A 12608-nucleotide genomic window follows, 5' to 3' on the forward strand; every position below is an offset into this window, starting at 1 on the left:
TTTCGCATCAGCTTTCTCTGCATGCCTTGCAACGTGCATCGCTTTGTTGTCCGGGTGGTTGTCGTGGTGGGGAGATCTCCTCGATATCATTCGGGATCTCATTGGTGTCAGTGTTTAGGTCGAGGTAAATATGTGTGTCTGACACGTTGACCGAGCTCGAATTTCAAGACCTCTTGGATTTGAACTTCTAACAATGTAGAAGTTTTATTCCACCTTGGATCCACTCACAGCAACTCCCATGATTTCTCGAACTTGAACAAATGTCTCATTTCGACCCGATATTGTTCTTTTGCAGCTTTGAAAAAATCTAAGTTGTTTGCTCCGCTCTGCTGTTGCGACTGAAACCTTGTATAAATACCATTGAATTATGTGCACCGCTTAGATACTTGACTCCATTTGTTTCTTAGCATGTCCGTATTGCGATATGGTTTTTTCTTCAACATAGTGTGAAATTTTTTGAGCACCACCCCCCAATAAGCATCTTTCTTCATACCATTACCGCAAAGTTCGTCTTTTAAAGTACTACACTATGCCGTTGTCAAAGCATATTCCTCCCCCGGTGTCCACCATTGTGGAACTTGCTCACTTGTGTTTCAACCGCTATAGATTTCTCTTTCCCATTTTCCTTTCCCTTTTCCTCTCCTATGACCTCATGTTTGCATTTCAACCGATGGTTGTGTTGGTGGTGGTGGTTGGGTGGTTGTTTGTGGCATCGAAGCGAAAGTCAGGAAACGATTTTGTTGTAAATTTAGGTTTTGCCCAAAAAGATTTTGTTGAAGGTAAGGTGAGTTAGGAAATTGTATTGGTGGTGAAGCGGGATTGAAAGTGGCTCCTTGGTATGAGATTTGTGCTGATCCTTGAGACAATAAAATGTTGAAATAATTTTCATAACCAACAAATCTGAGAGGTGAGATTGTGTGTTTCGGTTTGATGGATGGGTGTTCAGATTTTGATCCATTTTTTTGGTTGGAGAAAGTATGAGATTTTATAAAATATAGAGAGAAAGAGAGAAAGGTGAAAAAAATGGGTTAATATGTTGTATTTATAGTAAAAAAATTAAAAAGATAATTTTTTTTATTACAATTTGACCGTTTGACAACGGTCTAATGTTCAAACGGTTCATTTTGGGATTGTTTCATCCTGTGAAGACTGCAAGAAGAACTAACACCGCGAGATACAATGAGATGGAGGAAGGGCTGGAGGTGTTCAGCTCGTTAGGACGGCGTTGTGGCTCATCCACATAGGCAAAAATGCCGTTAAGGCGTCCCATACCGATTGGTCTAAGTGTTCATACTTTACATTATTATTGTTTACTTCGGTTATTCAATCTTTTCTCCAACCAGCCTAGGGATCTTATTCTATCAAATAGTTCCTTCGGCCAAAAAATTAAGAGGAAATTCAAAATTGATAGTAGACGGTAAAAGAACCAAAACGAGACCAAAAAAGTAGGTTTAACGACCCTCTATGAACAATGAACAAAGACAACTTAAGACCAAAATGTAACCAAGACACTAGTTGTTTCTTCCATATTTGAAGTTGCAATTAAATCTATTACTTAAACGAATCAATTTAATACATTTCCATTCATCTATAAATATTATCTCAATTTGAATCAGATTTTAGGAGATTTTGAGGTTGGCATACCAACGTTGTTGCAAATTGTATTAAGATAGCGCCTACTTTCAATCATATTTTAATTTATTGTACAAATTAATTTCTGTCCATATGCTAAAGTAATCACGTTGGCATACCAACATTGTGCAGTTTTCTCTTATCAAATCAACTAACAAAATTCTTGAACAAATCCTTGTTTGATTGATATTGTTCAATTAAACATTGTTCATGTTTAAATTTTTTGAGCGCCTAGGATTCCTTCTCATTTGACAAATATTCTAACATTTTTTTTTGACAACTTTCCTTGTTGAAACCCTTTATAGAAAGAGCAATAAAACACTCTTCCTTTTCATTCAGCAAAATAAAATCATTTTCTATAAACTATAAAGAAATTAAAAAATATATATCTATATATTATCGACAGGAAATACAAAAGGACTGTTTGCTTTGTTTATCCTGCATCATCATAACAAGAACTAGAACGGGCTCTCAAGAGGCTCCTACAACAACAAATATTTTATGTCAACTATAAGTGTTCTCAAAGGGGTAAAATAGTCATTTCAGGGGGGGGTGAAATTTTTACCTCGTGATACAATGGAATACTTTGTTTTTCAACATCACGCATCATTTTCATGGTCATGCCATACCATTCATCTATCCAAGCAAAAATATTACGATGGCTTTCAAGAAACAATGCCCTTTCACCCTACAAAAAAAAAACACGTCCACAAAATCATAAATTTAAAAAATAATAAAATAATAAAATGAAACTCAGACTTTCCCCATTAAGTTCTAACTTTTTACAAATCTGCCCTCATTTACATTTTCCTTCCATTCTTCCAATGCCATATGCCATTATCTTATCAAAAAAGTGTCACGTTCTATTGTGGTAATGGGTCAAAACAAGTGAATCAAGTTGGGTTGACTCAAGAAACATTTTTTTCTCCAACTTTTTTTAAATTTTTTATAAAGGGGTAAATGCAAGAGCAACCAATGTACTTTAATTAATTTAATAATATAGCATTCGAATTTCATTTTAAAATATACATCATTGTATTTTCAATTGTTTTTTTATTCAGACATTGTACTTTGAAACGTCTACACAATTATAGCATATTGTTACTTTTGATTTTCTTTCTTATTAGTCGTAATTAAAAAATCTAATCTATTATAGCAATGAAAAATTGCTTTGTATTCGGATGACATCACTATAACTATACAACTTCTTCAAACTACATGTTGTAATTGGATAATATGGAAGTAGGATGCTACAATAATCAAATATACGAAAGTGTGATAGTCTTTTCTTTCGTTTCACCTTTTTACAAAAGCTATACTAATAAAATAATAATACAACTTTTTTTTTGGATATTGTAATAATTGTAGACCCTTTACACAACTTTCCAAGTAGCCATTAGTATATATATATATATATATATATATATATATATATATAGAGAGAGAGAGAGAGAGAGAGAGTAAATTACTGGAAATCGTCCCTATGGTTTGTTCAAAATTTCACATTTGGTCCCTAACTTTTTTCTTTTGCACTCGGATCGTCCCTGTGGTTTGCTTTTGTTGCGTTTTCCGTCCCTTACATACATAAAATTAGGGAGCAAACGTGCAATTTTGACCAAACCATGGGGACGAAAATCGCAACGAAATCAAACCATAGGGACCATCCAAGTGCAAAAAAAAAGTTAGGGACCAAACGCGAAATTTTGACCAAACCATAGGGACGATTTTAGTAATTTACTCATATAAAAATCAACAACAACTAAGCAATTTTCTTAAAACAAATATGAAATATATTATACAAAATTTTATATGTAGAAGATTAAGGCCAAAGAAATACCGCAATTAAAGCTTGTTCAAGGCGACTACCAAAACCCCAATATGGAGCATCTACCGTCACCAACTTGTATGCTGTCATAACTGGTTTACACTCATCCTGAAAATAAATCATCACCCCTTATATATCAACGAAACATTAAAACTAACACTATTTTAATTTAATACAAATGTAGAGGAAAATCTTTTCTTTTATGGCTAAATGGAAGAAATAGCAAAGTACTTTCATTCATTTATGCATTATGGCATCATATTTCCATTTCTTTGTATTACAATATTGCACTTTCAATCTTTTTGTTATGATACATTGTATGGGAAATCTCCGATAAAGTCCTAATATTTTGGGTCAATTTACGGTTCTCAACTTTTATTTTTTTGAATAGGAAGTCCCAATTATCTAATTTTATACGATAATTTGTCATTTTTTTCATTTTCTGTTGGAAAAAAAATAAGGATTGTTTTGTAAATTTAGGCAAAATATAAATTTTTTCTGTTCAAAAAATAAAAGTTAGGATTAAACCGTAAACTGGCCCAAAATATTGGGGCTTTATTGGAGATTTCCTTACATTGTACCTTATAAAATCTGCCAAATTATAGCTTTTTACTTTCATTTTTTTTCTTATTACAACATAATGTTTAAAAAAAACTATGGGTTTTAAGCAGAAAAGTCTCATTATTTTGGGAAAATTTTTGATAATCTTATAAAACTTTAACAGAAAAGTTCTGATTATTTAACATTTTTCACAAATTAACGAAAAAGTCTTTTTTTTATTTTAACAAGAAATGACAGATTATGTGATTTTCCCAAAATAATGAGACTTTTCTGTTCAAAAAAAAGATACTTAGGACTTTATTGAAAATTTTCCCAAAATAATGGGACTTTTCTGCATAAAACCCAAAAAACTATCGAATTAAATCGATTTGAATTGGGAAATCTCCAATAAAGTACTAATATTCTGAGCCAGTTTACGGTTTAATCCCAACTCTTATTTTTTTTAATAGAAAAGTCCCGATTATCTAATTTTATACGATAATCTGTTATTGTTGTTTTTCTTTGAAAAAACAAGGACTATTTCGTTAATTTGGGCAAAATACAAAATAATCAGGACTTTTCTGTTCAAAAAATAAAAGTTGGGACTAAACCGTAAACTGACCCAAAATATTGGAACTTTATCGGAGATTTCTCATTTGAATTTAAATGACATTGCTGTAATCGGTAGATTTTTTTAAACTACAACATTATAATAGGAAAAAATGAAAGTAAGATACTATGATACACAAATCAATAAAAAAGTTATTAGAAAAATATGAGATTAAATAAAGAAGCAACCTGCCATCCATGTAAGAGGGGCCCACGACCCGTTCTTGCAGATTGAAATTTTGAAAAGTCAACATTGTTACTACCAATTACATAACTCCAATAATCATCTGATGTTGAAGCAATATCAATGATTTCAACCTCCCTATTGGCTAACTTTTGTTTATTTAAACCATGAACCTACATAAAAAAATGTATGTTAGAAAGCAAAAAATAAAGTACATTTTGCATTATTCGCAATTTTTCCTAAATGAAAATTTTAAATAATTGAAGTACATTTGATGAAGCATAAAACAAAAAAATATGAAAAATTATTAATGAATTATATGTGACATACTAATATTATGCAACTTACATTTTCTGAGTGTCCATTGTCCGCTTTATGAATGGTTTCAACTGTTAATGTAAAACTTGAAAAATATGGACACTACAAAGAAAAAGCGTGAGAAAGTTAAAAAATAAAAATTCATATGAGACGAATAAAAGGTAAATTAAAAACTAAAGACAAAAGTTTATAAATTACCTTAATTACTGTCGATATCCCATGTAGTTTCATAAAACAAATAAGTATGTGAGTAAAAAATTATTTTATAACTAAAAAAAAAAAGTCAACTCAAGAAGTCAAACCTGTTTTGCATTTTGGGTAAGCGTTCCAAGCTTCCTCTTGCATTGTTAGAGCATCTGTTGGAGCAAAAGTACTAAGCCACGTAGGCGCCTTGCTGTATATTGAAAAAAATAGCATCGAATTTTACTTTTTAATTAATATAAACAAAAAAATTAAACTAATAATACAATTAAGAATAAAACATTGACTTTTAATACCTAAAAGTTGCAATGTTTGACTTGACATAAAGTTTATACAAGTATTTGACACAATCAAAATGTCTCATTGAATCAAGAAACAGGACCCAAGATCATATCTTTAATATAAATAAAAATCAAGTGAATAAGACCCACGAATTGCATTATCTTTTCAAAGTCGTTTGATATAAAAGCATGAAAAGACATTCAATTTTCAAAAACCGGATTCAGTGAACATGCTTCAGGGTTTTTGATCGAAATCACCCAAAATAATCAATTTTGAAAGGTAACTGTGGATTTCTTAAAATCGGACATTAATATTACCTTTGGAGACGATAAACTTTGGATGTGTATCTTCCCTTTCCAAATAAACCATCTTCAAAGTTTCTACTCTCTAAAACATCAACCCCTTCTGTGTTGTTAGTGTTCTGCTGCTGCATTTTCGTTACCATGTACATCTGCGCTACCTGATACTGCAAATTCCGGAAAAAAAAAACAATTTTTTATCTATGAAACACGAAATTAGAAACCATTTGATTTATGAATACGCTGCAATTTTGATATATAAATACCTCCTCTAATGACAACGGCATCACAATCCGACTAACATCGAGGCAAGAAAGTTTGAGTTAAGAAAACACCCGAATAGATTGTTGTCATATAAGATGCATATAAACTGTTCGACGAAAGTACTATGAAAGAATATGATTATAATATAGTAATATTGAAGTAGTTAAAGAAGAAAACGAATATCATAGAGGGAAACATCGACTTTATTCTACGGCATATACTCACAAAACAATTTTCTTGGAAATTCCCCCAAAAAGTCGGACATTCATCTGGGTTATTCCCGTGATTGAATACTAATTACTAAGTTACTAAAACATATACGAAAAACAGGAAACCCATATCAAATTGCATTGGAATTAGGGAGAAGGATACAATTCTTTGATCAAAACCATGGCGTAGAGCGTTCTTGAACAAACAAATTGAACGATTTGGCACAGAAATTCAAGCGTTACTGGTAACAAATGAAAAACTGAAGAGGAATTTGAAGAGAAGGGCTTTTGGGGCGTTTAAAAGATAGGAAGAAATTAGGAAAAGATTGTGTGATATTTTGAGGGAAAATGTATCGAGAGTGTTTTTGGGTTTATGGGGTCAACAAAGATCGAAGCCACCATTGTTGCGTATGCGTGTCGTAGTTAAAGTCTCCGACTTTCAACTCTGGTCGACTTTCAGGGCGTTAAATTTTCCCCTTTGGAAATAACTAATATGTCCCATTCATTGTAGTTTCCTAAAACTGATGATATTAGTTTAAGAGGGAGTAAACAACACTCTAGGTTGCTCCAAATGTCGTTTTCTTAAAGAAATTATATTTATAATTCGAAATAATTTTATTAAATATTATGAATTTCAAAGAAGTTATTTAAAAAAGATTAACAGCAAAGTCAAAGTAATATTAAATTTAATTTAAAAGAAAAAATATATTTATAAAAAAACATAATAAACCTAATCAAACAAATTATGACACCAACATACAAAAACAACAACAATAAGGAAAGGCGAGTAGATGTCCAGAGTCGAACATCCAACTAGAAGAGTTGAGTCACAAAATGATGTCCAGAGTCGAACATCCAACTAGAGGAGTTGAGTCACAAAATGACATATGTCTCAAAATCAATTATTAGTTGGCGATACTTAACCTAAAGGGAAGAGAGGCCACAAAGGACTTACGTGGATTCGATGAGGTGTCGACTACTTACCTGGTGCTAGTGCTAGAGATGAGGGGGTTGTCGAAGATAATGTTAACATGCAAGAGTAGATTATATATATATATATATAGAGAGAGAGAGAGGGGATGTGTGTGTGTGAGAGAGAGAGGGATGTTCGATTGAGAAAAAAAGGTTGAGAACATGAGAATTAATACGAGCCATCCATTTCGAAAAACAACTTGAAAACATTTAGTCGGGAACTATAAGCATAAAGTTTAATGAGTTCTCCAAGATACCACATCCTCCAATACACATATAATGTATACAAAAAATGGCCTGAGACCTTATGTCGTTTTGTCTAACTCACACCCTAGTGTCACGCCATCATCAATAGTTGACTTACAACATGGCGCGATTCCATCATTAACAATGGGTGTTTAGGCTCATAGCCTAGCATTGTTCCACCATCAATCCCTCAAACATGATAGGTAAAAGCATCATATAATCAAGCAATCAACATACAAAAGATTATTCCAGTCCACTTGTATAATAACAATACACTAACAGTACACCTACATCCTATCATATAAAGGATATATATTGTCACGCATAATACAGTGAGAAAACTCACATGAATGAGGAGATGAAGGTCACACACACACACAAATCCTCAAGAATAAGTTACATAAACCATGTAAATCCAACAAAGACCAAAATCTCAGTTTAACAAAGTTTGACCAAAAGTGAAACTAGTCAAAAAGTCAATTATCAACGTCCATGTGCTGCGATCTGGCTCCTAGTTGCCTCGTGATCACTAGGCAATAAAATAGTAACGAACCAACTCCAAAACTCACGTCATGGCCTGTTGATACAAAAAGTGATCCTCTTTAGTTAAATGAACTGTATCCTAAAAGTGTTGGTGATACCGCAGTAGGAGTTGCCTATCGAAGTTGAAAAAAGCCTTTTGTGAACCGCAACCGCAACCTCTACTATAGAGATGAATGAATGAAGACTTGAAGTTACTTTACTGACATAGCGTATTTACTCTGTTTTGTCCAGTGAACCTTGCATGGTCACTACAGTCAGTAGAATAATATTTGTTTATTTGCAATGTAACTTTTCAGGACTCTATAAATAGAGTTTCCATCTTCATGTAATTTTACCCACTTCCAGATCTATCATTGAATTACAAAGATCATTCATCTCTATTCTATCTTAACTGATAATCAGAGTTCCTCTTCACTTTAAGTTAATCACATTTATTAACTTGTGTTTGCATGCAATCTTTTTTATGAATCAACTTAGTGTCTACTTGATATATCTTCATGTCATTTATATTTCCTTTATATTTCCGCAATCTAACAACTTCTAACTTATTATTGTTGAGCTAATGTCACAACTAGCCTTTTTGACTAGGAAATTTCGTCCTCAAGTAACCAAGGACTATTGTGAGACTTGTGTTAACACATCTAAGTGTACAATATGAGTTCCTAGTGAGCCATGTAGTGTTGGAATGCAAATCTCTCCAAGTGTGTGAAATCTCTCCCAAATCTCTCTAAGTATATGAAATCTCTACCAAATCTCTCCACGTATCTTAAATCTCTCTAAGTACCTTCCTCAGTCGAAAATAGCTCAAAATTGAAAGAGGAAACCCCAAAAGGACCCTCTTGGTCTGGAACCCTCTTGGTCCGGAACCCTCCTAGTCCGGAACCCTCTTAGTCCGAAATGCTTCCTAAGGAGCCAAGAGGACTCACAATCTCGGAACCCCCCCCCCCCCTTTGGAACCTCTGAAGTGACTCCAGAAGACTTAAGGCTTGCTCCGGAAGGACCTTGTACCGGTCAATTTCGCACCTCGGAATGCCTTGGTCTGGACAATCTCGCAGCTCCTGATGCTCCTTGATTTGCCTCGCTTCGGAAACCCCTGGCCGGACCGGACTTCGCATCTGACTCCGGAATTGTAGGGAGAGCCTCAGAATTTGATTATTTACTTCAGAACTTTGAGGATGACCCTGAAAGTTGAGAATGACCTTCGGAACTCCTAAAATGGCTCCGGAACTCACTTTTTGACTTCGGATTTTAGACCATTTCGCAACATTTCATCATTTTAAGGCATTTTGACGTTGGAAATCACACCAAACTCATTTTTCATACCTTAGACCCCTTAAACCCCTATTTTATGCCAAAATCAATTATTTTAAACGTATTTATATAAAATAACACCCAAGATATTTAGAGGATAAAGGGGTTTGACTTTATGATGTGATGCAAATTCCTCATTTCCCATGCAAATCTCGGTACACATGTATTACTCAAAGAAACTAAGCTTTACCCACCATCCTCCATGCAAGTGTCAAGTCACTCCCTTATCTTTCCGTTAGAATACGTGAACTCCTCTTCTCCCATTTCCCCTACTTCTCATTTTCATCTTCAGCAAACTCCTAAGAATATTCTCAACTCCTTCAAGCTCCAAGTTTCACCCCTTTAAGAAAAATTCCCAGATTTTTGTAAGTATTCATCTTCTTTGATTAGTGATTCTTCTCAATATTCCTAAGGCTTCATTATATTTACACAAGAATTATTCTTAGGATATTTCTAAGTTCAAAGAACCTTCCAAGTTTTGGAGCTTGGAAACTTCCTCACCTCTTTTCAAATCACCCAACAAACTACAAGGAATTGCTTCAAGCTTTACTTAAACAAGTTGTTAGATAGAATATTTTGGAAATTGATTAAACTATGGAAATAGTAATATTTTGGAATCACTGTTGGTCAAACATAAATATAAAGTTTATCTTGGAATACTATGTCATACTTATGACTTTTTATCAGATTAACAAACTATTTTGTGATTATTTATAAATATTTTAATATAAATAATTTTATCAAGAACAATATACGAAAATAGAGTTTTCATGACAAAAATATTTGAATGTCATAAACTACTGTCGTAAAACCTTTAGGAACATAAGTGATGTTCTATATGCCATAAAACAGAAAATGCGTGTCATAACATGCGGTCATAAATTTACAAAAATTATAACTTGACACTTTTCTTTTGACTAATATGGGCCTGAGTTGACAATTCATAAAAAGGAAAGACCATATTTGCCAATTCTGAAGGGTCATTTTGACAAGAGTTCAAAATGGCTTATTTTTAAATAAACGAAATGGAACGAATATGAAGTACCCAATTAACAAGTACAAATAACGGTATGGAATGAGAACGATATTTCTATTCAAATGAGCACTAATATCATTATTTATCTAACAAATAATGAATCCCGAACGATTGCTCGAAAGGTTGTCAATATTATAGTCAGACAAATCTCAAAAGTACCTAAATATAAAAATATTAGTGTACGTCTAAAGTCCTGTAAGGAGTTATAGCCAGAGTCTCCTGGAGGGAGAGAGGGAATTTGTGTATAGATCTATACTGGGTTGACACCCCGCACCTTCGTTGTTCGCTACAGCTAGACCGACCAATCTCTCACACCCCAAAATCGGAACGGCGGAAACGTTCGGGGGGTGGAGGACGTCATGTTTAGTATCACAAAACATGAATCATAGTAATCAAAGTAATAAACAACCATTTTATTAGACAGAAAGTGTTTACAATGTGTGTGTTCACAAAACATAGAATACATATGTAAATAACAAAACAAGACTTGGAGCAATTATGCTCCATCTTCTAAATTCCCAGCACGAGTACCCGTCTACTAGTTTCCTGAGAATACAAGTTATTTTGAAAGATTTGATCAACAATTAAGCTGGTGAATTCATAAAATTTTAGTAATGTAAATAAGTTGTAGAAAGCTTAGTATGTAACGCCCGTAGATCGGGGCTAGTCACTTTAGAGATAATGAGCGTCAAAAATGACTTTTTGATAGAACATTATTTAGAATAAATAATCTTAACCAAGTTAGTATATGTCACAAAGGTTTTGTACATATAAAGAACGCCAAAATCCGAGTTATAACGAAGAAGTTATGACCCGTCGAAGTTTTACGGCAAAACCGGCATGACATCGGGAATCGTAAAAAAGTGAATTTACGACAAAATACTTTCTAGCCTTAGAAATCTAGACGAAAGTTGTAGTATATGTTAAACTGAGAGCGTGCATAAAAAGAATGTCCAAATCTGACTTCGTATGAGGAAGTTATGATTTTTCTAAGATTTAGCATATCAGTGCACAACCTGAAATTCGAATTTTAGATCGGTCAATTTTCAGCCAAAATAGTCTAAACGAGAAATGAAGATATCGTTAATAGGAGTTAAACGATAAAAAGACAGATGAAAACGGAGCTCGTAGGCGAAAGATATGGACGAAGCTTAGTCTCTACTCTTCGAGCGCAGCGAATTCGATACAGTTTTGCAATTCCGAGATAGAATGAGAATTAGCCAACCGTGTCTAAATTAAAGTTTTAGTACTCATAAATACCAACATGTGGATATAAATAACATCGAAAATGAAGCTCATATGCGAAAGATATGGACAAAGCTTAGTCTCTACTTTTCGAGCGCAACGAATTCGAATACACTTTTGTAAATCTGAGATACAATGAGAATTAGCCGACGGGGTCTAAATGAAAGTTGTAGTACTCGTAAATAAAAACGCGTGGATATAAATAACATAGAAAACGGATCTCGTACATGGAAGATACGGACAAATCTTAGAGACTACTCTACGATAAAATCCCTATAAATAAAGGATGAATTCTTCATATTTTCTTCACACCATAACCTCTCTTTCTCTCCCTAACTTCTCTCTAGCCTCCTTAAACCCCTCCCAAGTCTAGGGAACCTCCCTAGCACGAGAAGGAAGCCCCAGAGCTCCCGACGGCTCCGAGAAGAAAAGCTTTCGACTCGGAAACGCTGCTCCAGCGAAACCCGGTTTTTTTTAATAAAAACTCGTTGTAAGTGAGCTACGCCTACACTATTTCTAATATAGCTTTTATTTAAATATAGTAATGTTATTAGGACCTTATAATAATAATAATAATAATGCTAAGACTAATAATTAGTCACAGTAAATATTAGACTAAAATCTAGTGGTAATAATACTAGGTTTCGTCGAAGGAAATTATATTGTTAAGAAGCGAAGCGTTGTCCGAGTTTGGAATCATCACTTTAACAAGTGAGTGCATAGTCCCTTTCATCTTACACATAGATATGAAGTATTTAATATAAATTACGTGTTTTGAGTGCATAGTTACTTTCATCTTACACATAGATATGAAGTATTTTATATAAATTACGTGTCATGTGTGCATATTATCTGAATACTTGTTGTCTATGCTGGATGAATGATTTTATAC

The 12608-nt window shown here is 33.5% G+C and overlaps 1 protein-coding gene across 1 annotated transcript; it reads right to left on the minus strand.

Moving 5' to 3' along the window:
* Positions 1-1930: 1930 nt before the first annotated feature.
* On the minus strand, positions 1931-6851 carry LOC145086318 (uncharacterized). Its single transcript, XM_079024073.1, has 10 exons — positions 6527-6851; positions 6157-6187; positions 5909-6057; positions 5411-5502; positions 5307-5314; positions 5139-5210; positions 4796-4963; positions 3470-3565; positions 2198-2320; positions 1931-2114 (listed from the first exon to the last, which is right to left on the minus strand). Exons 1-10 carry the CDS (start codon positions 6544-6546, stop codon positions 2091-2093), a joined length of 783 nt encoding a protein of 260 aa, XP_078880199.1. The 5' UTR covers positions 6547-6851; the 3' UTR covers positions 1931-2090.
* Between the last annotated feature and the right edge of the window lie 5757 nt (positions 6852-12608).

Source organism: Lactuca serriola, chromosome 2, assembly GCF_051521515.1.
Source record: "Lactuca serriola cultivar US96UC23 chromosome 2, Lser_US96UC23_V15, whole genome shotgun sequence".
Classification (NCBI taxonomy): domain Eukaryota; kingdom Viridiplantae; phylum Streptophyta; class Magnoliopsida; order Asterales; family Asteraceae; genus Lactuca; species Lactuca serriola.

What these genes read in the sequence shown, in the direction of transcription:
- LOC145086318 (XM_079024073.1), bottom strand. Translation starts at nt 6,546, where the DNA reads ATGGTTTTGATCAAAGAATT. An exon ending in TGCCGTTGTCATTAGAGGAG is followed by an intron (nt 6,058 to 6,156) that starts GTATTTATATAT and finishes CGGAATTTGCAG; the next exon opens with TATCAGGTAGCGCAGATGTA. An exon ending in GTATTCCATTGTATCACGAG is followed by an intron (nt 2,115 to 2,197) that starts GTAAAAATTTCA and finishes TTGTTGTTGTAG; the next exon opens with GAGCCTCTTGAGAGCCCGTT.